Source organism: Solea senegalensis, linkage group LG5 (assembly GCF_019176455.1).
Source record: "Solea senegalensis isolate Sse05_10M linkage group LG5, IFAPA_SoseM_1, whole genome shotgun sequence".
Lineage (NCBI taxonomy): Eukaryota > Metazoa > Chordata > Actinopteri > Pleuronectiformes > Soleidae > Solea > Solea senegalensis.
In genome coordinates, this window is record NC_058025.1 from 20,835,525 (window position 1) to 20,862,764 (window position 27,240).

The 27,240-nt window shown below is 40.3% G+C and overlaps 1 protein-coding gene across 2 annotated transcripts; it reads left to right on the forward strand.

The window, feature by feature from the left end:
• gak (cyclin G associated kinase) lies at positions 1-26,912 on the forward strand. 2 transcript variants are annotated; one of them, XM_044025577.1, is made up of 30 exons: positions 1-381; positions 6,054-6,115; positions 6,497-6,556; positions 7,225-7,339; positions 8,501-8,643; positions 8,825-8,950; positions 9,545-9,634; positions 10,152-10,287; positions 10,634-10,746; positions 13,255-13,333; positions 14,748-14,865; positions 15,626-15,634; positions 16,892-16,941; positions 17,095-17,243; positions 17,516-17,638; positions 18,182-18,315; positions 18,416-18,610; positions 18,720-18,837; positions 18,938-19,017; positions 19,147-19,340; positions 19,841-20,002; positions 20,211-20,377; positions 20,493-20,739; positions 20,848-21,045; positions 21,130-21,267; positions 21,375-21,461; positions 22,192-22,467; positions 22,777-22,925; positions 23,728-23,904; positions 24,473-26,912. In XM_044025577.1, exons 1-30 carry the CDS (start codon positions 240-242, stop codon positions 24,572-24,574), a joined length of 3,939 nt encoding a protein of 1,312 aa, XP_043881512.1. In that variant the 5' UTR covers positions 1-239; the 3' UTR covers positions 24,575-26,912. The 2 variants fall into 2 exon arrangements, with proteins under 2 accessions (XP_043881512.1, XP_043881513.1); XM_044025578.1 differs by lacking the exon at positions 15,626-15,634.
• Positions 26,913-27,240: the final 328 nt, after the last annotated feature.

Consider the following 27,240-nt stretch of genomic DNA (forward strand, 5'->3'; position numbering starts at 1 on the left):
TCATCGTCCTTCACGGAAGTCAGCAGCTCTGAGGCTGATGATGATGGCGGCCTCGTCAGCCTAGCATCAGGAAGAGGATGTTTGCCTCCCGTGAAGGAATAATATCACCTGATCTGAAGAGTTTATAACAGAGTCAACTATCGTACACATTTTCTGTCGAGCTCACTGGGCTTTAGAAGGCCCATTCCCTCGCCTGGAGCCAGCTTTTGCGACTTTGAAGCCGGGTGCTGCTGGTTAAGATGTCCCTGTTCCAGTCGGCACTGGATTTCCTAGCCGGGCCCGGCTCGTCCGGAGGGGCCAGCCGGGACCAGAATGACTTCGTCGGACAAGTGGTGGAGCTCGGCGACATGAAACTGAGAATCAAGAGGGTGATCGCGGAAGGTGAGGTGGTGAAAGTGCGAGAAATGTCTGTAACGTCTTGCGCGGCTAGCCTTGCTAGCTAACAGGCGGGCACTTGAGTGACAACCCTGGGTTGGTTATCAGTGAGGGCTAACAAGTGCGGCGCTCTGAGTCACCAAGTAAACACTGTTGATTGTTGTTGTTGTTGTTTTTTTAAATGGCTGTTTGTTTTTATAATCATTCACAGACTGTGGTGAGTGAAAAGTAATGCACTGACAATTAGAACCTTTAGCTTTTCTGGCACGGTAGCATATGTCGTTGAGCTTTAAAGGTGTTAACGTAAGGCTGCATTTTACTTGTCTGCTAACTCCCAACCTGTTAACACCTCAAACCTCATCACATTAGATCACCATAGCAGGGAAATGTGGGTGATTGAAGTACAAACGCTTCATAATAATATGAATAATGATATGATATGATTCATATGATAATATGAATAAACTGTCACGACTTCAGTGATTGGTAGAGTTCAAGACTGTGGAAGAATGAAGGGCTGTGAATTGGCAGGAATCTGCTACATAAATCAATACGGGGGGATAATGTGATATTAGGGGTGGGAATCAGAGGGTACCTCACATAAGCAATACATGGTCCACGATTCCAATAATATCACGATACAACGATTCTGGTATACTCAATATATTTCAGGACAATCATATAATGATACGTCACGACAAAACGTCCGTGATAAGTATTCACAACATAGAGAACAAAGTGGATAAAGTCTATGTATTGAACACTGATGGGGCATCTCTCAACGTAGCTTTCTCCACCATTATCCCACTGTAACTTCCACCCAAGTTTTTCCTATTCATTTTAGCAGCGCCGCTGCGAGGAGACATCAAGTAGTGATGCCCTGTGAGTGAAACTAGCAGGCACTGTTTATTTTAGAGAATCTCAATTTATTAATCAAATGTAGGACAATGATGTATCACCAAATCGATATTTTTGACCCATCCCTATTATTTACGTAACATAAACATACAGTTTCTTTGTCTAGAAAAAGGTGTGGAAGGAGGAGAATATTTCAATGTTTATACTTAAAAAGAACAAGTACACTATCCATTTTCTTCTACCGCTTTATCCTCCACATGAGGCTTGTGTGGGCGCTGGTGCCAATCCCAGCTGACATAGGGGCAAAAGGTCACCAGTCCATCACAAGGTCAACCATTCACACCTACAGTCAATTTAGATTGTCCAATTTCTATACTCCAACGTTTGTGTACCTACTGAAGTGTCTGCTGTGGTCTTCTGTTGCCACATCTCTTCCAAGGGTTAGTGTGTTGTACATTCAGAGATGGTCCTCTGCATAGCTTTGTTGTGACAAATGGTTATTACTGTTGTCATTGTATCCTTTTAAACCAATCTGGTAATTTGTTTCTGACCCCTGGACCAATCTCCATAAACCCTAGAGATGATGTTGTCTTTTTTTTATGTGACAGTGCCAGCATTCATCCTCCTCCTTATTTTACTTTATCAACATGTTAATGCCTACTTGGGATCAGAATCAGAATAGTAGTGTGTTCTGATGTGTGAGTGTGTGTATTTGTTTGAGCGTGACATGTGTAGTCTCACAGGTCAGGTTTCTTCTGATTCTTGCCCTCATTGCAAACCTGGTAAATCAATCCCACTGGACTATCACATGTTATGTAGTTAGGTACTTCCTTGATGTAGTGGCTGGCTGGTGGAGTGAATGTTTGTATGTCCATTCATAAATATTGGTTAAATCAGATGATCAACAAGTTGTGGTGAAATCTGAGGTTTAACATTATAAGAAGTAATTCCTTCCGTGTCATCAGTTTTCAGTACGGTCTGACTGGTAGGTCAGAGTTGACCTCGTCTATGGCTTGGTCTTTGTGACTAAACAAAGCTGTTTTATTCATCATCATTGAAGTTCTACTTCATAAAATGAGAGAAAAATGTAACTAATGCAAGGTTTTTTTAAAAAATAAGGACATTGTCGCTAAAGTTGATGTTACCTCATTGTTGATTGTTGTTTTTGTTAACAAAGGAATAACAAAGAATAATGGAATAAAAAAAGAGAAGAACCAGATTGACATATAAGTTTCTCTATTTGTCAATTTATAATAACGCTTTAAAAAAATGCTGACACGTCTTGATGAATGTTATTTTGACAGTAAAGCTTGAGAAGCAGAAGTTTACTGTTTGTTTTAGGGCGACGGGATATTGGACTTTTGGCCCATATGCCGATATATCGGGAGTTCTTGGGGCCAATCCCTGATGCAGATTAGGGCTGTCACTTTTTATGGGAAATTCAATATTATTCTGAATGTGGGATGTTAATATTCGGACTGTAGTTACATGCTCAAAATGCAGGCTGCCTTAATAAGGTTTCTTACCATATCATATGACCTTGTCAGCCGCAGCAGCAACAACTTTTTAGAGATGGAAGCCTATAGTACATGAGGGAGACTCCTCTGTCTGCAGATGGCACATCCACTGAATACTAATAATCTAATCTAATACTCTCTGTAAGCTGCCTCATAAATATCTGCGTGTGTGTGTATTTATATATTTCAAATGGTTAAAACCTGTTTCAGACAGTGTCTTTTTCTGTCTTCCTCTCTGTCAATCACACACACACACACTATTCAATATACTAAGAGTGGAGACTTCTATACAATCTGACTCGTTAAGTATCATTTTGTTCATGTCATGAGTATTTAAATATATATCATGGAATCCTACACCCAATCACATCCAGGAGTGGACACATATGCCAGGTGTGAACGGTCCTACTTGGTATTAATACCAGGTTTGACTGGGGTCAAAGTGCAATTTGTGAACCTCAGATCATTTTACACCAAACTTTAGCCTTTGTTCCCCCCAGTCCAGTGATTTGAAAGGCATCTTTGTTGTATTCCCTTACAATGGTTGGCTGTAACTAGATGGTTGTATTGTTTTCACAGCTATGAATAGTTTTTCTGTCAGTTGTACCTGCCCCATGGGAAAACTGGCAGTAGAGAATTTTTCAGCTTAACTGAATCTGGGCTCTGTTGCTGAAGGAAGCACAAGTCGTCACACAAGCAGTAGTTGTCATCATCCTGGTTGAACTGAGCCAAGTTTCACAACTGTACACTCTGTCCTTTTCAAGTTAGTGAGGGATCTTTTTATTTGGCCGTCACAACTAAGCTGCACAAGCAGTCCTTAAATTCATATCCCTGTAATTAACAAATACAAGCATGAAATGACACCTTAACCATGTTTAAAGAGTTGTTTTACCCTCATGTTTTTGTATTCCTATTGTAATGGTAATGTAAGCTATTTGGAGCAAAGGAAGCTGAGCTTTTCAGCTTTCATTCCCTCCCTGTTATAGCAAGAAACAGAAACCGATACAAAAAAGTGATCCCCACAGGGACAGGTGTGCACTCTCCAACCAAAGGCAAATAAATAATATATTGAATTCATACCTGGCTCTGTTATTAATTTCTAGTCGGATATTAATTCCAGCTTGGGTGTGTGCAAAAGTTCCAGGACACTACCAGTTCTGTTGTTTTGGATTGGAACAATGTGACTGAAAGTTGAGTTTATTTGGTTTCTACTTCAGGTTAACAGAGCCAGGGTAGTACTGTTGTTCAAGTGTAAGGGTAGATCACACTAAATGCTTGACACAGGGCTCAGGGGGTGGCCCTGACCTGTTGGGATTCAAACCGGCAACCTTCCAGTTATGAGCCAAGTTCCCCTTCCACTAGGCCACAGGCTGCCAACTGTATGGTCAATATAGCATCACTAAAACAACTAATGGCCTAAGACTTTTGCACAGTAGTGCAAATGTGTCGCATCTTTCGTGTTGTGCTTAGGTTTTCACTCTGCAAAGTACGGCTGGTAGTTGATTTACTCATCACCATGGTAACCGGTGTGGCTTGCTGTACTTAACATTTTACTTGTGAACACAAACACAGAGTTTACCTGCCCCATCAGCAGTTGCTTAACAGCATGTACCAAAGGTTTAGAAAGTAAGTTTGTGGCAGAAACATTGAGCTTGTGGTTTTTTGAGCAAGGCACTTGCAGATGAGACAATGATGGCTGGTAATGTATTCATTCATTCATTCAGACGGTGATTATTATATTTTGGCTGCAACAAGAGTTAGGGGGTAAAGTTGTTGAATATTGAAACCTCTTTTCTTAAGTGTCAATATTTTCTAGCTTCTTTGCGCCATATTACAATCACCGGATTCATTTTTGTTTGTGGACAAAACAAGACATTTGAGAACATCATCATTTCAAGGTTTGGGAAATGCTGGTCAACATTTTCTGAGATTTTACGGACCAAAAATAATCAACAGTTTAATTGATGATGACAATAATCATTAGTTGCAGTCCGAGAAACCTGATTCCACCAGTCCACATGCTAGCCACTTGCGGAAAACGGAGTGTGTTTAGTTCTGCATTAATGTATGTGCAAATGGCAAAACTGTACTGTAGAGTGATCATCAGTACTAGAGTTGAAATAATGTTATTTTACTATTTGCTTGTAAGGCTTGTTTGATTGGCTGTCCTGTGGAAATAGATTCCTTCAATGGTTTCCTTCAGGGGTGTACGTTTAGATTTGTTTTGTCTAACACAAGAAAAAGTACCAATGGCCAATGTAATGTTTTTACACAGGGATTATGTTTATATGTGCAGTGATTTAACTCCTGATTTCACTTATCATGTCGCTTTAGTCCGCAGAAGACTGTCAAATAGAGATGGGATTTATGGCTCTTTGAAGGGAGCCAGATCCTGAGGAGCCGTTCCTTTCACTATTTTGGATCTTTGTTTAAAAAGTGTCGTAGTATAAATAAAGCTCTTTTGACTTCATGCAACACCTTTTTATTTGTGGCACAATTAAAAACTAAGCAGTCTACAATGATCTTCCAGGCAAAACTATACTAAACTAAAAATATATTAATATGGAAAAACTTTTACAAAACAAGTTTCAAATATAACCCTGCAGAGGACCCCTGAACTGTCCTTGGTAACATTAGTGCACATTTTAGTAAACAATATTTCAGACAGACTTGAAAGAATTATTTTTGGCATATGATACATTTTGCTTTGCTGTTCTTTTCATAGGAAAAATGCATCCAAATGCTGCACTTCCTTTGGCTCATAGCTGCAGTCTGTGTACGTGAAATTTGCATATCAAATTAGCACCCCACGTGCACTCTGCTGCACTCCTCCCCTTGTTGTACATGATCTCCGCCTCTGTTGAGTAGCAGGAGAGCAATTTAAAAACAAACAAACAAAAAAAATGTTTAAAGAAAATAGATACGGTTCGTTGTGAACGTCACAACTCTACTGTCAAAACATTTTCGTTCATGAGCTTTTATGGATAACAGCATAACTTTGCTTTCTTCAGCCATGTCCAATGAGTTTATTGAACATGGCTCATGATAGTTAAAATTGTAGTTTTAATTGGTCAAAATTCTTATTGTTCATCTGATGATAAACTTGTCATAATGAGCGTCTTTTATTGTTAAGAAAATGAAAAGTCATTTTATTATAGCTGTCTTTAGTTATGTTGGGGATAACTGTACATCAGACCCTGTTACACGTGTTATTTTCTAAGCATGTGTATACGTACATGTTTTTGTGTTGAGGTACACAAACAGTTACAACAAATTGCATTCTCTCTGTTTTTCTCTTCTTAGGTGGATTTGCTTTTGTGTATGAAGCTCAGGACATGAGCAGTGGTAAAGACTATGCTCTCAAGGTAAGATGAGGACACACACACACACACACACACACACACACACAACGTCATGATGAACTGAATCAGGAACATTAGCTCTCCACATTGATACAAAAGGTGTACATTGGCAAGCACATCCCACTTAATTAACCCTGGTTGCTGGGCAACAAAACAACCAAACAAGGAAATGTCCACACAGCCGTAATTAAAACTTTTTTATCACAGACCAGGTGATGTTTTGGGCAAATATCAACAGTCAGTATGTTGAATGCAATAGACACTGTCCACAGGTATTTGGGCAATATTACATTGACACAGTGACACACTTTACACCACAGTCAATTTAAAGCAAAGCCATCAAAGTTTAAGCTCTAGGTTCAATTCAGTGTATGTGTGTTTCAGAGGCTGCTGTCCAACGAAGAGGAGAAGAACAAGGAAATCATACAGGAAGTCTGCTTCATGGTATCCATTATCATTTTCGGACAATGATGAAAAGACACTTTGTCTTCTTAAAATCTTATTTGAGCGTTTCTGTTTGATAATGAAGCCACAGGGTGATATTAAGTTAAACATTAATATGCTGTGACGCATTCAGGTTGCTTCATGTAGCTTCATGGTAGTATCCTTTTATTACTACTGTTTATTATCAACACCACAAAATCCCACAGCATCAAACTCAAGAACTAATAGATATTTACAGTGTTAAAGGAATACTTCACAGATTTGCATTTAGCTTTGTATTACTAGAATAAGGGTAGTATTTTTGAAAAATTGTGCTTCCACAATATATTCATTCTTTTCTTTGTTACATGCCCACCAGTGACACTTGGTTCTGTTAGCCTAACTGTTAGCAAAGATGGTGGACACTGTTTACATTCTGGGAATGAGGTCCCGCCCCCCTACGAGTGGGTCTAAAAAGGGCGGAATTAGTGTTGCAGTTTCAAGCCTCGGACCAAGTGTGGAAATTATATAGCTCTGTCATTAAAGGTTTATGAGGCACAATATAAGGGTTTGGAAGGCCCATGGTTTTGGCAAAAGATGCGTCATGACAAAATGCCTGACTGACCTGGGAACTAGTCTTACGAGTGGTACTGCTATCCTGTATGGTCCTTGACCTCTTGACTCCACAGAAAAAACTGTCTGGTCATCCCAACATGGTTCAGTTCTGCTCTGCTGCCTCCATCAGCAAAGAGGAGTCTGACACTGGACAGGCCGAGTTCCTGATCCTCACTGAACTGTGTAAAGGTACATACACACACACACACACACACATACACACACACACACACACTCGGTATGTTTCTATGCATGTTTACACTGCCCCAGGCCAGTGTACAAGCTCTAGTGGGGTATCAATTTATTGAATGACGTCTACCTCTGCATCACTTGGGGATAAAACGCTTCAGCTTTTTCATTTTAGAATTAACATTGTACTGTCTTAAAAAAACAAAATTTTTGAGCTTATAAAGCATAAGATCGGTCTCCTTGTCAGTCCATAAAAATGCACCGGCCAGAATTTTTCCATTTTTTTGTTGTTCTTCTGTGAAGCGACTATTATTTCTAACTTGGACTGTGGCGCATGTCCAGAGCGAGTAGGAAGACTTTAACTGAATGTGTTTAACTGAATCACGTTATCACCTCCTGTGCGTCAGACTTTGAGATATTTCATTTTGTACAATTTTAGTCAGACTAACATCACATTAGCAAAACAATGAATGTTTTGTTAATGTCGTGACACACACACAGGTAGAATCCTGTATATTTTTGGTCCAATCACTTTGTGTAACACAATTCTGCGGGACCTCAGCATGAGAGGAAACGGTCCAAAAAAGAGTGTAAATTACATTTTAGAGACAACTTTCTCAATATTTATACTTCTTCTTTCTCTTTCTTCACTGCTTACACATTCATTAGACTGCAGTGATGCAAGTCTGACTTGTCAGTCCCGTTTCCTAGTTTCTTTAACTCAAAAGCATTTGTGATGAAACGGCTTCCTGTCTGCGTCCTTTCCACTTCCTGTTCAACATCCTGTCTGTTCATTTTCATTCAGCATTTTTTTTTTGCATGCTTAAAAAGCAATTTTAAATTCTCTCTGCCCTCAAATTTAACAAACACAGCTTGGGTGAGAAATAATTCCTCAAAAAAACCTTTTAACTGGAAAGAAATGCATTAAACCTGGAGACACGTTCACTAATAATATGAAGTTACATTAATTTTATTATTTTTTTGCACCACACAAGGGTTCCCCTTTTATTTGTCTTATAGCGACTTCTACTCTACAAATCCATCAGACATCTGAGTCTGTGTTAATAATCTGGTTACACATGGGTGTTATTTTCGCTTTCACAGTTTCAGTCTCGTGGCTTTTTATTGATTTATTTTGATTCTTTTTATCTTCTCCCTCAGGTCAGCTGGTGGACTTTATAAAGCGGGTCGAGCAGAGGGCTCCCCTGTCATGTGACACTGTACTGAAAGTCCTCTACCAGGCGTGTCGTGCCGTGCAGCACATGCACAAACAGAAACCTCCCGTCATACACAGAGACCTCAAGGTTAGTCTGTCCTGGATACTTAAGAGTGTGTATAAAAGGCCTAAAGCTTCCATAATATACAGTATTTGTGAATCATTTCATTAACTGAAACACCCAAGCATCACTGTGTTTTCTATCGTACAGATAAACGGTGGGATTAAAAGCACGTCATTTGATGATGCATTGTTTTGATGTGTTGCAGATTGAGAACCTCTTGATTAGTAACCAGGGCACCATCAAGCTCTGCGACTTTGGCAGCGCCACCATAGTGTCACATTACCCCGACTACAGCTGGACAGCACAGAAGAGATCCATGGTGGAGGATGAGGTGCGCACACTATTAAACTCAGACAACTACAAAACACAGCTTCTTATTCTTCTATTCATGTTTTTTAGATTAGACTTTATGAAATATCTATCTATCTATCTATCTATCTATCTATCTATCTATCTATCTATATCTATTTTAATATGTCAAAGACAATGTCCACATCATCCAGTTTTCTGTAAGTTAACAATGAGAGTCAGTTCTTCAACTGAGGGGAAAAACATGTCTGACAGTGTGAGATATTGGACAGGAACCAGAAATCTTAAATCAAATTAACAGCTGGAGATCCTGGAAGGTCTGATCAATCAAGTTAATTAGATTGATACTACAGCCACACACAGAAGCGTTACCACTGATGACCTCATGATGCAGGCCCCCAGAGATCTCAATTTAATATCCATCAGGCAACTGCTGGACAGCTGTTTGAGAAACTAATGGAACTGTTTAGATATCTATGTAGGAATATGGAATACTTTACCTTTGATGTTATATTATTAGAATGCTTTAGAAAGATTATTTTCTTCAATTATTGCCATTGTTAATTGGAAGTGGTCCAAAAGCTTTGCTAATTTGTTTGTCTTTGTTTGCTTGTAGATCACAAGGAACACAACTCCAGCATATAGAACACCAGAGATGATCGATCTCTACTCCAACTTTCCGATCAATGAGAAACAGGACATCTGGGTTGGAGCCTTTACTTTTGTTACTTTTATTCACTAAAGCAATAGTGCTGATCCTGAACCAGTTTGGTTAGAGGTCAAACAGGTTCCACGAGAGTAAACCCTCCTTGTCTATAAGTGAAGATAATTAAAGATCAAATAAGAGCAACGCAATAAAACAATGATTATCACACTATAATTTTCTTTCATGTAAGATTTATCAATAGAGCTCATTATTTTATTTATGGTGTATTTACTGCAGTAAATACCAGTGATGTGAGGTGGAGACATCAGCACTGATTGATTCGGTTGATTGATGTTGATAGGTCTAGAAACCACATCACATTCTTGGTAACGAGTTTAAATCAACGACATATCACATATGGACACCCATGACAAAAGCGCAAGGACTTTTCAAAAATGTTTTAGACCGGTTAAGCTAGTTTTCTGTCAACAAGAGACGCGTAAACACTTGATCCTGTTTTTGAAAGGTGACTCAAGACGTTATTTATAGCCTGCTTTATTTCTTCTTGTCCACGTAGGCCCTGGGATGTATCCTCTACCTGTTGTGTTTCAAGCAGCATCCCTTCGAAGAGGGGGCCAAGCTGCAAATTGTCAATGGGAAATACTCCATTCCTCAGAACGACGTCAAGTACACGGTGTATCACGACCTCATACGTACGTAAAACCCGGCCCCTCTGTTCATTCATGTTGAGCCATTTATCCGTCAGTCTTGTCACCACAAGCCGAATATACTTTTCTACTCTTTTTTGTCTATTGTTGTTCGGCAATGCTCACAGTATAATAATCTCATTGATAAAGAACTTATGCTAAAGATCTACATAAGCTTAATAAAATGTGAGTGGAATCTGTCCAGGTGCGACAAATTAATAAACATTAATAAAAAAGGAATAACACTTTTATTATGATTTGTTCACTGTGACTGTAAGCATTGTCTTATCATATTTTAATGTTTTCCATAAAATTGTCTTCCTCCCTTGCGTCCTTCCTTTCTCCTCACAAGGTTCCATGTTGAAGGTCAACCCAGAGGAGCGTCTGTCGATCACAGAGTTGGTCAACCAGCTCCAGGAGATAGCAGCAGCACGCAACGTCAACCCCAAGTCTCCCATTACAGAGGTAGGCGTGTGCAGCACTATATACAGAGCTATTATAAGAGACATCTCCACTACATTTAAATGACCGTCTCCCTGAATATGGCAAAAACATACAAATTTGAGAAAATATCAGCCCTTTAAACTCGGGTTCTGTATGTTCTCTAACTGTAGCCTGTCATTTCCAGTTTTTTTTACAATTTTAGACGACAGCAGGTTCAATAAGAGTGAAGTACCAGACACCTTGGTTACAACTTTCCTCCTATAATGAATAAGAGTTGAATTATGAGGACGTGGCTTTTGAGTTTGCGTTATTGCCATGCTCTCATTAAGATGTCGTATTAACATTTATTCTCGGTGATCCAGTCACATGCGGATATCACTTAGTACGACTGTGCACACGTGGATGCGTCTCCTGTGACCACATGAGTTCAGATCTGGCTTCCCCTGCCCTTTATTCAAACACACACTGACGTCATGTCTGTTTGCAGTGACGAAATGATTCAACAAGTCTGAATGTACATGTGTCCACTTTCAATGTGTGTTTTTGTGTGTGTGCGAGTCACACACACAGAGAGAGAGAGAGAGAGAATAGATAAAACTTTAACCTTTACCTTGTATTGGGCCAATTAGTGCAAAAATGACTGTGAAACTACTGCTTGTCAGCAGAGGAGGATTGATGGATACTCGCTCTCCCATTTGTACAGTTTGGACACGATGTGGTCGCTCAGGACACATGTTCTCGTTTGGTCTGAAATGGACCTAAAGTGGAACTTAAATCTTTTTGAAACTGACAACTACTTAAAATGTCTCTGCTTCGATGATCAATACTGAGTTTTATAAAGTAGTGTAGTTGAAGTTGATTTATGTAGTTTGAGTTCAGTTGGCTGACTGATGCACATCCTCAGCGTCTGCGACTTCACAGCTTCTTCAGTTGTGCGTGTAACCACACGCACACACTGGTATGCTCTCAAATTGCTGATGTGGTTACACACTTGCAGACATGCACTCGGTGGCCGGTACAAAGGAGTCTGTATTCTCTGCTCCCAGCTGGCGTCGTGGTCCTAATGGGTCCAAAGAAGCAGCGAGACAGGGAGGTGGAAAATGTGTGAAGTGATGGCAACACTTCATTCGCGCATCAGTCTTCAGAGTCATAGTCACTTGTCGTGTTTATATGACATTTGAAATACACAAAGTGTATAAGACGCCCAGATTGTGCGATTGGGAGTCGATCTACTTCTGCATGTACACCTTCACTTGGACTAGAGTTGGACTCAAGCTGGCCTGGCCACTCTGGTCATGCACCACAGTTCACCCCACCCCCGCTAATACCCAGAAATGATAGAACAAGCCTGTACACGGGGAAATAAAACAACCGTGGCAAAAGCATGGCAAATTCAGGCCATTTTTACGACTGATGGATCCATGCTAACACTTAGCCACATGTTAAACCAGAAACCGGCCTAATGCAAACAAGCGGAAGCTGATCATATTCCCGTACACCCGTAGCTCGACTATGAAGTGAATAATAGTTATGGCTGTCATTCATTTCATGTAAATGTACTGACCGTGAAGGCAGGAAGCATCTTTTCATTAACCAGTGCCACAGCTTTTTAATGATTTTATGACCCTGGTTCCTCCTGGTATACTCCACCACGGTTGTTGTTTATCTTAAACTGATTTCAACATAAAAAATATTGATGCGAAACAACTTTCTGGTCTGAAATATGTGCCTGAATCCTGTATGAAAGAGTCAGTGTGATGTGAGTTTCTCAGAATAGTTTTTTCTGCTTCGGAGCAAATTAGTCAGTAGAGGCACATCTACATCTCAGCCAGTGTCTCACCAAACAGAATTCAGATAAGGCTGCTAACCGTGTGGAGCACGGAGGCAGATTTGCCAATCGCTGATCTGATTAAGATTAAAAAAGGGGTGTTTCACTGCTGGACATAAGAAGATTAGAAGCCTTCGTCTCCTCCCTCGCTCTCTGTTGCTTTCCGGCACTGACATATGGAGGAGCAGACTGTGGGCTGGAACAAAGAGGAAGAGATTGGCAATCTTCTGTCAAAGATGTGTAATACTGACAGGGGAATACGGTAGATGCATCAGAGAGGAAGAGAGACACAGAGACTGATTTGAATGATTTCATGATGTCTTTACTTCTTCTTCTTTTTTTCTTTTTTTTTGAACTGGTGAATTTAGACTAAAAGACAGAAACGATACCTGTTGCTGGACTCTGGTGATCGCTCCTCTGTTTGTGGACCCTTATTTTCTACCAAGCACAGTTTTTATTCTATACTGGGACGTTGAGGTGGTAATTTGGTCATTTGAATAAAGAAAAAAGCTGTTTTTAAATGATCTTTTCTCACACTCCTCCTCCACGTTGAAAGACACACTTTTGGTTCTTGCTTCAGTTTTTGTTTTTTTTCAAGTGTTTTGCTTGTGTATAGTTTTAACTTTGTTGGCCTACTTGTCACAATGCTAAGTGCATACTACTTTTGGCGTCCGATGTATGACGGCTATGAATGTCTGCAGCTGCTGGAACAGAATGGAGGTTTTGGTAACAATGGAGCACAGCCGCCGATGCAGATCCACAATATCCACAACAATGCAGGTAAGGATGAACGTGATCCGTCTTTGAATGACAATGCAATATTTGCTGTGTTTTTTTTTTTGTTTTTTTTTTGTTGGAGATTGCAGGCTTGTGTGTCTTTTGCCTCTCTTTGGTGAACTAAACCTTGGGACAACAGAGAGTGGTGACATTCATCCTGTTTAGTCAAATTTAACAACTCCTATAACCTTAACCTTTTAAACTTTGTCTTCTAGCCTGAATTTGTTTTTGCTGCATTCAAACAAAATTAAATGACTCAGCAATTTTACAGAGCGTTCAAGTGGGGAAAATCAACTTATTTTCAGTTGGTCAGGAACCCTGTGACACTACCAACTCATTCAATTCATTTCTGCGTTGTCATTATGCCACACTCCGTGTGTCATCGGTGGTGTTGTGTGCAGAATAAGTAACATTTGAATAATAAATAAAATAGACACCCCGAAATATTAGGTTAAAATAAAAAGCAATGCAAGTTGGAAAATAGCCCTGAGATAAAAATGAAATGAAAATTGTTTATTAAGCAGCAGAGTCAAATGGAAGTTTGTGGAAGAAAGCTCACCATGGCAATAAGTAATCAGGGTTGGTTGATTCGATGACCACATGACTGCTGACACACAAAATACACACAAGACTTACCTTGTACTGTATCCAGGGCCATGTGGTCCTGAGTTGTGAGTCAGTAGATCATGTGTCAACACATGTTGATCTGGACAGTGGTCCAGATCAACATGTGTTTGATGTTGAAATTACATAAAATCATGATGGCGTTATAAAATCATGATGGCGCTACTGTATGATGGCAAAACAAAATGTGATTTCTGATTTTCTTTTACCCAAATCCAACCACATTTGGAGGTGATTTAAAAATGTATTAAAATCTGATATCTGAATGCTCTACCTGGTGATCAATCTATCAAAAATCAATATTTTCTGACATTTCAAGGACCAAATAAATACTTGAATAAACAAGAAAATAATCAACAGATTGACTGGACACACCTATATCTCTAGACATCACCCAGAGTTCATGTCTAAAAATGAAATAAAAATGTTGTATTATTTTGGTACTTTGTGAGAAAGTTCTATTTTATCTCTCTGTTGTATTAAAATCAGCAGAATAGACTCATTATTTCTCCATCTACAAACACAACCATATAAATGGATCATAGAAGAGGATTTCTGCCCTTTCACTCAACCATCTGTTGAAAGGCAGAGAATGTTTGTTTCTTCCTGTGCGAGCAGCTCCAGTTGTCCTGTCTGTACTTCCTGAGTCAATCAGAGTCATCATGTGCCCGTTATATCCCAACATCAGGCTGCTCATTAGATCATTTTAATTTGAAAATATTATAAATCCTGCTGCAAATATGTGTTTCATATTTAGATTCCTCTTCTTTCTTTCCTCCAATATTGCTTTCAGGCATGTATGATCCTGATCAGTCAGGCAGTGGCCTGTTTGATATCTTAAAAGGAGGAACTGAGCGCTTCCTGACCAACATAAAGGACACTTCCTCCAAGGTCATTCAGTCAGTAGCCAGGTAGGATGCTCCAACGCTGTTACCATGAATATTGTTGTTGTATTTATTCACATAATAATGGTGTTTGGTTGCCAAAAGGGTACACTGGACATTTGGTCCACCTGTTACTTGTTTAACATTTTACAATACCACCACCATGTTTGTGGTCCTGTCAGGAAATGTCAGGCATCCATGAAAAGGTTTAACAGTTGCATAAACTCTATGTTGTGATTGTCAGTCGTCATGTTCCATCAGTTTCATCAGCTTGGAGTAATTAATCGTTATTACTGACGTGTTAACTGTGATACAGCATTTTGCTACTGGCTGTCTGAAGTGAAATTCCCCCTTTAGTTGATTGACTTGATACAACACACCTCTTTAAGGCAGATTATTCGACTTAACTTAACATCACTTGACTTATGATGGTCTATGTTAGGCCCACTTGCACATATATACATCTGTCAATGTGGTTCTTCTGTAGACGGATATCATATATGATGTATTCCTACATGATTGTCTTGAAATATGTTTGATTTCAAATAAATGCTATTAGTGTTCTTTTGGGCCTTGCACGTATTGCGTTACCCTGCAATTTCCCACCCCTCCTGAGCAAAGTGTGCCCTTTACAGCCACTCTGTCCCTCTCTGTAAACTTAAATGTTTCATTTGATTTTTCTATCATCACTTTGTTCCATTTGTTTGGTTGTTTTGTTTATTTTTTTTTGTTGTTTTCTTTTCTCTGTCCCAAACCCTCATGGTCCCAATATGTGTCCATCACCTAGCAACCCCAGGTAAATATGGGCCAGTGGAGTGTCAGGCGTTGCTCTGTGTGTTCCTTCCACAGTTTGTGTTTTGACTTGTTTGGAAAAAAAACTAGTCTGCGCATTAATTGTGCTGTGTCCGTCATCACAGCTTGCTGATTCTAACATCACACTTTCAGTCATCGATTTGGATGAATGGAAAGTGCAAAAATATTTCTTAGCTACAGCAGGCCGCCTCTGCCCTGTCCTGAATGAATGAGTGAATGGATGAATGCTTGCTAAATCACCATTTCAGCAACATCTGTGTGTGCTATTAACACAATGCAGTTATGAGTGAGTGTAATCTGCATGTAACTCAATGTAGTACAATTTTTACTATAGCGTACAGAAGGAATCACTCTGCATTGTTTTTCCTTGCTGCCATCATTGTTCCAATATGATTTATTTGCTGCAAGATTTCCTATTTCTCTTCAAATGAACTGCTGATACTTAAGATGACAGAGCTATTCTTCTAGTAGTCTTCTCATGAGACACCATGCATATGCATTGTTTAAAGAAGAGAGGAAACATTGAACTGTGGACCGTCGTAGTTAGACTACGCAGACTAGGTGTTATACTGTAGGTTTCTGTCCTCAAAGAGTTGATCACATCTCACAGTTTGTCTGTTAACGCCTGGCATTTAAATGAGTCCTGGATGTGTCGACACTATCCTGCCCTATGTGCAAATAGGCTGCTCGATTTGAACAGATGACGTTGTTTTTAAAGACAGAATCACGAAACAGATGTGTTTGCTGTTGCTGTGTTTGTCAGAGATTTGAGACTTAAATCAGTCAGACCCGTAGGCAAATCACGTAGGCTGAGGAGAAGGAGGTCTTTATTACAACCTGGGGACACGTTTGCGCTAACACACATGAAAGAAACTTGTGTGTCAGAACTTCTTCACATGGTTTGAGTGGTAGAATCTGAAGATGCATACAGGAAGCATTTGGGTGTGTTCACACCTGAACTTAGAAGCACTGTGCACTTGAATAGACTGCTCAGGATGGATGTTAACTGCAGGTCTGAACAGGGTCTTAGAGCAGCGTTAGACTTAGCTGTTGGAACTTGTGTGGTCTGTGTTCATTCATTCACCCATGATCCTGAACAGCTGTGTTAGTGCCGGATCTTAGGTCTTAGTCCAACTGGTCGATTTCCCTTCTTATTACTAGTATTGATTTTTGCTTTTGTCGTCGCTGCTATGTTGTGTACCTCCATCTTTCAAAAGTGCACCTTTACTTTCTCTTACAGCTATGCCAAAGGTGACCTGGATATTTCATACATCACGTCTAGAATAGCAGGTAGGCAGAAAACCCTCCGTAAAATGCACTTAACACTTCACTGTATTGTTGTGTTGTTATTATTGTATGTGACATAAAATATAACCGTTTGACGGGGGGGGAAACAAAACCATTTGGTGTAATTCTTATACACTCATCTGTTTGTGTCTGTAGTCATGTCCTTCCCAGCAGAGGGGGTGGAGTCTGCGATAAAGAACAACATTGAGGATGTCCGTCTTTTCCTGGATTCTCGTCATGCTGGTCACTATGCGGTTTACAACCTCTCCAAACGATCATACCGGCCGTCGCGATTCCACAATAGGGTATGAAGTTGAAGATTTCAGAGTTAGTTTTAGGTTTTGGTTGTGGTTAAGCGTAAGGTAACCGGCTAGAGAATGCATCATGTTTGGGAATGACTGGAGACATGGTTCACTATAAATTGGCATCACCTTCAGTAGATTTGTTTCTCTATTTAGCACCAGTACACAAGTTTCTTATTGCTTCAGTATTTGATATTGTCATACGTATGTGTGCCTATATGAGATTCTTGTTGTATTCAGGTGTTGTTGTTTTTTTCTTTTGTGTGTGTGTGTAGGTTTCAGAGTGTAACTGGCAGGTGCGCCGTGCCCCCAACCTTCGCAGTCTCTACAGTGTTTGTAAAAATATGCATCTATGGCTCAAACAAGACCAGAGGAACATCTGTATAGTCCACTGTCTGGTAAGATATACCCATATGCTGTTTCTCCATCATGTCACAGTTTGGTTTGGTTCGGTATGGTTTGGTTGGGAATGGTAAAGCCCTGACTCAGGGCTTGTGCTTCTGAGAACAAAGCCTTTACTTGGTAGGCGGGGTAAAGGCCATGTCTGCAAGATACGAATGGCATCGAAGGTGACAAGACAGACAACAACGGAGGACGTCCAGCAGCTTTTTTTTTTCCTGCTCGGTTTGCGGACGTTGAAGAGAAAGTCAGCCAGAAAAAAAAAGGGAACGGACTGTGGGTTTACCGGACAATTTTACTCTGGTACCCCAAAGGAAGGGCGCCAAAAAAATGTCACCTTTTGGGGCTGATTATTTTGGTTCTAATCCTAATGGAAACCGTACTGTGCCAAACACGATGAAAACACAGCTGTATACACCAAAGACTACATGACTGACTGTCTGGTGACGGCTGTGTTGGGCTGGTCCTTAATTCATGCTCAGATGGAGAGAGACCAAGGTGATCGAACTTCTTTAATTATAACCGTCACTTTCTCTCTGTAGGATGGCAGGGCAGCATCAGCTGTGGCTGTTTGCTCCTTCCTGTGCTTCTGCCGCCTTTTCACCACAGCTGAAGCTGCTGTCTACATGTTCTCAATGAAGCGATGCCCACCTGGCATAGCCCCCTCACACAAGAGGTACAAACTCTCCATCTTACCCCCCTCCTGCACCAAATACTCCAAAAAAACTGACAATAATAGTACATTATCCTGATCTTACTTTATTTGATTTGTGCAGGTATATTGAGTATATGTGTGACATGATGGCAGAGGAGCCCATCATCCCACACAGCAAGCCAATAGTAATCCGCTCCATCATCATGACGCCCGTGCCGCTGTTCAACAAGCAGCGTAATGGGTGCAGGCCATTCTGCGAAGTCTATGTTGGAGACGAGAGGGTTCTCACGACATCGCAGGAGTACGACAGAATGAAGTAAGTCGGTGCACACAGACGGACTTGAATCCTTGATTCTAAAAATATTTTGGTGAAAAAGCTAATTTTGTGTGTTCAATAATGCTGTGTTGCATTTGCACTTTTCCAGGGATTTCAAGATTGAGGATGGAAGAGCCGAGATTCCCCTCAATGTGACAGTACAGGGAGATGTACTAGTGGTGATCTATCATGCAAGATCTACCCTGGGAGGCCGTCTGCAGGCCAAGGTATACACACTCGACTGCAAACGATTTGACGGATGCAGCATTTCAGTGGATTTTTATCCATCGCACATCACATTTCAAATTTGATTCTGTTGCGTTTCAGATGGCATCCATGAAAATGTTTCAGATTCAGTTCCACACAGGCTTTGTACCCAGAAATGCGACAAATGTCAAGTTTAACAAGTATGTATATGGATTTGATCTATGTGAAACATTTTATACTCTCTTTTTTGAGTTTTATAGTTGTAAAAAAGGCTTGTAATATAGTTTCCCCATTAATATATTCTTCATGTTTACCTCTTCTCCTGCCAGGTACGATTTAGATGCCTGTGACATCCAGGAGAAGTACCCTGACTTGTTTCAGATCAACTTGGACATTGAGATGGAACCTAGAGACAGACCCAGCACCAAGACGCCACCATGGGATGGCTTCCAAACCAAGGGCCTCAATCCCAAAATCCTCTTCTCCTCTCGGGATGAACAGCAGGAAATCCTCAGCAAATTTGGTAGGTGGCATTGCTTAATGATGTGTGACTATATGTGAGAATTTGTGACATCTAGTGGTGAGACTGCAGAATACAGTGGACTTCTATGCTCTCCCCTCTCTTTACTAAGATGTTCAGGGTACTACAGTTCCTCTTTCTTCCTCTGGTTGCTAAATGCATCAGGTTTATGTTCGTTTTGCCATTCTTTTTCATTTGGGTACCAAGTTAAAAACCTGAAAAATGCTCATCTGTGCTGTAGAAACATGGCAGCCTCACTAAAGCACGGTCCTTGTCTAAAGTACATATAAAAGGCATTTTGCAAGGCTTTAACATCAAAATGATTTTTATTTCAAAGCGATTATACACTCACACAAACATATCTATCATTATTGTATTGAATTTCTCACACTGGACCTTTAACAAAAGCCAAGCTCTTTACAGCATGTCTCCTTTCATCCATAGATCTCTTTCTTTTTTCATTTCTTTTTTTATTTAATTGAATATATGAACTGAACATGTAGGTAAACCGGAGCTGCCTCGTCAGCCAGGATCCTCAGCATTTTATGACTCCGAGTTGCCCCAGCCAGTTCAGACTCCAGATGGCCCCAGTGCAACAGAACCAGAATCTCCTGTGAGCACAGATACCAATGCCAACAACTTCTTCCAAACACTGGACTGGGAAGGTATTATTTTCCTGAGTATTTCCTTTCATGTTCTGATTAATACCCTCCAATCAAAAAGTGCTTGTTTATTACCTTAAATTCCCCAGATACTGTAGTGTTCAAACCATAAAAAAAATAATTTAAACCTTCAGTTTAACACTTACCACTTAGTCAATGAAAATCAATAAGAAAGTTATCTTAAACTTTCCAACATTTCTTGTTCGTGCAGATGTGAGTGGTCGTCAGGATGCTTCAGACAGTAATGCAGGAGGAGCCGTGAACGACCAGGGGGACATGAGTGATCAATCTGAAGGGGAGTCCTACTCTTATTCTGCCCCCAGTGCAGAGCCACTGTCACGTGACCCCAGTGAACCACTATTCGATACTGACTTTGAGGTAAGGAAAGTCGATGCAACATTATTATCATCATTGTATATCTTCCTTCATAATGCCTCCAAAATGCTTTATTTCTCTGTCTCTGACATATGCCGGTGTCCCTGTCTCCCTGTAGACGCCCCCTCCCGTCGTCCAGGAACCACCAATCGGTGACACAGCAGATCTCCTTGGGTTGAACTCTGAACCTGAACCTCCCTCTGTGTCCTCAACATCCTCTGCTCCTCATCAAGGCGGCCAGGGGGGACTGAAAGCTGCCTCCAGCAACAGCGACCTCCTTAACGACCTGTTTGCACCCCCTGCTGGTCAGACCGGAGCTGGGCAGGAAGACTTGTTCTTCAGTGAGTCTACACCTGAAGCAAAATGTAAGCATCCAAGCTTTTTTTTTTTTTTTTTTTTTACTGATTGCATTGTTGTAAAAAATCTCCCAGTGAGCTTACCTGTATTTTTATTCTTCACTGTCTGTGTTGCAGCCGTGGGCGGTAACCTGTTTGATCCGTTCGGGATGGGATCTGGATCTGGCATTGGTTCTAGTGCGGGTTCATCTCGGCAGGCCTCTGGACCAGACCTGTTTGGAGACTTGTTGGGTTCTGATGACTCTGCCACCAGTGGGTTTAATTCAGGTCACACCAACCCCACTCCTGCTTCCAACACCAGCCTTTTCAACCTCAGTAAGTTTATCAGTCACTGCAAACCTCAGTGGTCACGCTCATGACATGAACCTTCATTTGTGATACTTTTGACATTTGTGTCAGATAAAGTTGGAAATGATGCACCAAAGATGACGTCATCAGCCAGCCAACCAGATTTGCTGGGTGGTTGGGACAGCTGGTCAGCTGGCAACACCAAAGGCGTGAGTGCCTCATCTAAAAAACCCAAGTACACTAACACTGGTAGGTGTAAAAAGTTTAGCAAGCTACTGAATATTTACTGAGCCTGAGCCTTGGCAAATTTTAAAACCTAATAATTCTAACTTTTGCGTCCTTACTCATTCCTGTAGCGGCTGGTATGTCCTCCATCTCAAAGGCCAAGTCACAGACGTTTGATCCTTTTGCCGACTTGGGAAACCTGGGCTCCACTTTACCAGGTAAGAGTCCTGGGGTGTCATTTGTAGAACTGTGCGTAGGTATGTCTGAAAACACAGACTGTGCTTACACATACCCTTTATAAATCACAATCAACTCATAATTCAGCAAAGCTTTTGAAAGCTTCATGTAGTTGCCCATAAAGAGGCAGAAAAATGCCCCAGGTTAATATTCATTGATTCATTGACTGAAAGTGGCAGGAAAGTCATTACAAATGCAGAGAGAAGAGGAATTTGAGCAGACAATGAGAAATCGGGGTACTTGTTGCTGAATGGAAGTGCGTAAAAATGGTGGACATGGTGTTGGCATCACTATAATGCGGGAGAAAAAGGAAGACCAGAGAGAAGCCGAAAGAAGATGAACAATATTGATGAACAATAATGATGATAATAATAATAATTATGACAATACATTTGATTTGTATAGAATATTATCTCAACATTGTTACAAAACATTTAAAAACTCTTTTATAATCTTGTGAGCAGTTATCTATCTCATCCTTGTTGGTTTTGTATTCACCTCTGTATTCACTAGTGTCTGATTGACTTTGCTGAAGTCCAGCGAGAGCTCTGGCGCCGTCAATTTAAGCCTCGCTAGTTGAATCTTTGAACCAACTATGTTTTAGCTTTCCTCCAAAAAGAGAAAACGCTCATTAAAAAAAAAAGCAAAAGCTTTATTTAAGAACTTGTGAATTTACTTAAACTAACCACCGTTCATTCATGTCTCTTACAGTTTCATCCAGCAGCAATTTTTCAGGTCCGTCTTTCAGCTCAAAGGCTCCTTCCTCTTCTTCTTCGTCCACCAACAAGCCCCAGGCCCAGCCCTGGCAGGCCGGTAGACCCACCTCAGCCCAGAACAAACCCTGGATGTCGGGATCTGGATCTGTTCCCAAAGTATCCTCAGCAACTCAGCTTGGAGGGACACAGCCGACCAAACCCAACTACAGCCTGAACTTCACCAGCGTCATTGGTGGGAGAGAGGAGAGAGGAGTCCGTGGGCCGGGGTTTGGTAAGAAGCACTGAGAAGCAGCCATTAATGTTTTCTTTTCATGAACTAGAAAATTTCATCCAAGTACATGGAGTTTTTTGACTTAAGCTGATCACAAACAGACAACCTAACAATTCTCACTCAAATATTACATCAATATGGTTTTCCTCTACAAATTGATTCTTGATTCTCTGTTCCTGATTTGTATTTTCCTAATGTCATTTTTCTGCGACATCATTTAATAAGATTATGAAGAAACCAAAGGACGACTGTTCATTCTTCCTTTTTGCACATCAGTTTTTCATTGGTCTCTGCCGTGTTGTAATGCAGGCCCTAAGCCGAAGGTGAAGGAGGATGATTTTGGGGACCTGCTGTCGACTCAAGGTTTTGCCTCCACGTTTGATAAGAAGGGACCCAGGACCATCGCTGAAATGAGAAGGCAGGAGATCACGAAAGACATGGATCCACTTAAACTACAGGTACAAAAAAGAACAAGCTAAAACTGAAAGTACATGGTAAGGACACTGAGAAATGTAAATCGATTGGGTCTTAAAATTAGCCTCATCAATCAGGCAACATGCGTGTATTACATCTAATGAGTTTCTCATAAGATGAAATGAAGGTCCTGAAAGAAACATTTTCTTGGGCAAAAGTGCTGCAACATACAAGACAACAACACATAAAAACAAAGTAATAAAATGATAGAATAAATAGCAGACCTGGCCTTCTTTAAGTCCTTAATTAACCTGTAAGTGTGGTGTGCAGAATAAAGTGCTAGACCAGAAGCTGGGGTAAAATGCCTGTGCTTAATGAGATGCATGTGAACCTGTTTCCTTGTTGGGTGAAATGATAGAAATTGGGATTAACAGAGAGCTTAAGTCAGTTGGTTTTGCACTTGCTCGCTGTATAACATCTACCTGAGGGTAACGGCTCGTATTCACTGTAGAGAAGGTGTGATGGTCATTTAAGATCCTATGAGCAAGTGTGATTACATTACATCATTACTTCATAGATGGATTTAAGGGCAGAATAATCTTTCTTGCCCATCACTTTCATTGCTGCCTTTACCATGCTTTCGATCTTGCACGTTACCAGGACTGAGGGCGCCGAACCATGCTGCCGGACCATATATCATAATGCTTTGTAACACAGCAGAGTAGAATATTAACCTGTTAGCCAAGCTCCCACATAAAAAGTCCACATACTTACTTTACTCCTCATTATTTCCAACCAGTATTCACTCTCCATTTCTAAAGGTGTGTTTTTTTTGTCATGCTGCAGATACTGGACTGGATTGAGGGCAAGGAGCGAAACATCCGAGCGCTGCTGTCGACCCTGAACACGGTGCTGTGGGAGGGCGAGACCCGCTGGAAGCCTGTGGGCATGGCTGACCTGGTGACCCCCGACCAGGTGAAGAAGTACTACAGAAAGGCGGTGCTGGTCGTCCATCCAGATAAGGTACAGTGTAAACATGTTTGTATTTATATTTATATCCAAGTTTGATCAACGGCACATCATGTAAAGTCTGGTGGATCTAGTGTGATGACGTCAGGAAACAGTGTGGGATCACAGGAATTGTGTTTGGGTGGTCGTCTTGTGCAGTTGCCCTGTGCATTTGCACTTTACTAAAGTGCAAATGCAAACTGCAATAAGCTGTGATGATTTGTTAGTGACAAATTCACATGATAAAATAATAATAAATATGTGTTGTTAAGTAACAAAGAAGGTAACAGACAATTTAATTTAATTTAATTTAATTTAATTTAATTTAATTTAATTTAATTTAATTTAATTTAATTTAATTTAATTTAATTTAATTTAATGAACTATCGTGTTATCGTGGACGATGTCATTAAAATCTGACCAAAATGACCATGACCTATGTTATTTAGCTGATGTAAGCACACAGCTTAACAAAATATACATGTGTATTTGTTTTGTTTTCTTTAGATTTTTTACATATTGTATCTTTATCGTCATTTATTAAGTCATGATGAAATCATTTATGTTGTCCCTCTTTCTGCAGGCGACAGGCCAGCCGTATGAGCATTACGCTAAAATGATCTTCATGGAATTGAATGATGCCTGGTCAGAGTTTGAGAACCAGGGATCCAAAGCACTCTTCTAAAACCCTGGTCTGGATCCCAGCTAGACCAGACCAGACCAGACCAGACCAGACTGCACTTGATTTGGCCTTACCAAACAAGGGGTTAGACTGGGCCAGATTAGACAGGACTGAGCCCACATTGGGCCTTAGTGGGAAACGAGCCTCTGAGAGGTGTCCTCTCCACCATTCCCTTCACTCCCTACTTCTGTCTTTCAGCTCTTCTGTTTCTACAGTCAAAGGGAAAAAAAAAAAGACCTTTTGCCTCACGTTTGACTGTAGTGGAAAATTCCTCACTGGGTGTTAAATCGCCAGTTACGTATTGTGAATAACTCACTGCCGACCCGTATGAGTGCCTGAGTGGTGCTGCGAAGGAGAAAGGAATGGTTGACAATCACATGGAAAAGGCAAAATTGGAATTATGAACTTACTACGACGACTATCATCGCAGTGCTGTCCAGATAAAAGATATAAGCAACACTATGTAACTTCTGCAGACATGCTATGATGGACGTTTGACTACAACTAAGTATTTTAACTGGCTTCAGTTCAGCATAACTTCCCTGGGCCTGATTCTAGCAGTTTGAGTCCGACTTCTCACAGTGTTTATACCCACTCACAAACTGATATTGTGGAAAGATGTTCAAAGTGGTAATGGAAGAGGCACCATTCTTATTAAGGTAAAAAAGGGCAGAGTGTTGCTTTAATGATTGTATATTGATGATATGAATTGTTAAGTTTGGGCTGTGGCTGGCTAAGTTTGCCTTTTGGTGCTTTGTCGGTCATCTTGCTCACTGGCTCATCGAAAAAGAAAGTGGGAAATAGAACTTTTACAAACATGATTTTGTTTGAAGTTTTTAAGCTGAGCTGCCTCAAAAAAAAAAAAATCCAACAAAAAAAGAAAAAAAAAGAAAAGTCAAACATTGATTATGAATCTTGTAACGTACTAGCCACAGCAACCAGTGAACAAGAAACCCCCCTGAATATGTAACACAAAAGATCTGTGGACAGTTGATGTGCAAAAGTGCATCTGCTGCACCTTTTGGTGACGACTCATCGTCAGGTTTGAGCCGTTTCCTCCCATGAGTGAGGAGACTATTGCCTGCTGAAACACTACTAGTGCTGCTTGTACCGTCGTAGTTATTGCTCCACTCACACACTCCTCAGATTGATGTTAAAAAAACCTGCATCTTAAACTTCTAACTCAAACTTGTTGTGTTGCCCCCATGTGAATCCGAGTGGGATGTGTGTTGTTTTATTGAAGTGCTCTTTGAATTCCACCTGCATGCTCTCCCACACTCAACCTCCCGACACCAGGAGGCAGGCAAACCACGGTTACTCTATAAACTGGGCAGTGGCACTTTCTTTCTTTTTTTTAATAAATCAAAGTGCTCTTTTTCTTGTAGCAGAAACTGAGTCCACCTGCTGGATTTTTCTGAGTTGAAGTCTTACTCACCTTTCCAGTGCCTCCATCCTCACTCACCAGCTCTCTCCCCTTGTCTCTGTAAGCCCCACCCACCCCCAGCGCCGAGCATAGGAGGAGATGCAAACAGTAAAGGAAGGAAAAGAGAACATGGTGATCGATTTGATCTGGTTTTACTTTTTCTTGTTGTTTTTTTCCCCCTTTTGGGATCATGCAAGGTTTTCGTCACTTCATTGTAAATATAAGAATATCATCCATCAAGTGGCTTTGTTAAGATTATAGCCTGGTGTATGAGTGTGTGTGTGTGAGTGATTGAGTAAATGTGTATAGGGTTTTTTGAGGGTATCCCACCCCTCGACACACTTCTTTTTTGTAATTTCACATTTTACCTCACGGACCAATCAAATCACCTGTTTTCATATTTATTATTATGATTTTTTTGGGGGGGGATTGGGGAATATAATGACATACATCAGATAATATATAAAGTGGAATGTGCTGAGTGCAAGTAGGACGACTTGTTGTTTGATCACAGCTTGTTTTGTTGCTGTTTTCTTTCCAAACCATCTGTTATTAATATGAATGTGCTTTTACAAACGTATACAGTATATCCTCTCTGTTGTTATGTGATATATGTTTATTATCATTTGTCCCGTTTTTTTTTTTGTTGTTGTTTTTCGTTTTTCCTTTTTAGCAGAACTGAAGTGGTTCCTTATGTTTTGCACATCTGACATTTTGCTACCATTCCAACACAAAGGGGCCAGTATCAAAACAAAAAAAGAAAAGAATAAACGGATGCTTAATATTCATGTGGGATCATAATTATGAGGAGGGAGGAGTGGAAAAAAAAAACAACCAAATGACATCATACTAATATGAATGTAGATGATATCAATGCAAAAACAAATTAAAAATCTTTTCATCTGAGGTAAAAACAAATATGTGTTCTCGTATTTATTTTAATCACCATCCAAGTATTTTTCCATTTTGACACTAAATATGAATATAATGCATATCATCCCAATTCTGTTCAGTCAGATTTACAAATGATAAAATGTGAGCCACATTGACCTGATTGTTAACTGACTACGATCTTTCCTTAAAGGTACAGGTGTGTACAATTTAGAAACATTTACTGGTGAAGTTTTGTTCTTTCCTTTGAAACCTGCGTTGCCTTCAGGTAGCATTAAAAAAATGATATTTAGTTTGTCCATTGTGAGCTATTGTAAAAACATTGTGGTCCAAAGTGGCAACGTCTGTAGAGCTG

Coding starts and splice junctions, on each gene's coding strand:
- gak (XM_044025577.1), top strand. CDS start 240: ATGTCCCTGTTCCAGTCGGCACTGGATTTCCTAGCCGGGCCCGGCTCG. Junction 6,116..6,496: donor GTAAAGACTATGCTCTCAAG/GTAAGATGAGGA, acceptor TGTGTGTTTCAG/AGGCTGCTGTCCAACGAAGA. Junction 17,639..18,181: donor TCTGTATAGTCCACTGTCTG/GTAAGATATACC, acceptor TTCTCTCTGTAG/GATGGCAGGGCAGCATCAGC.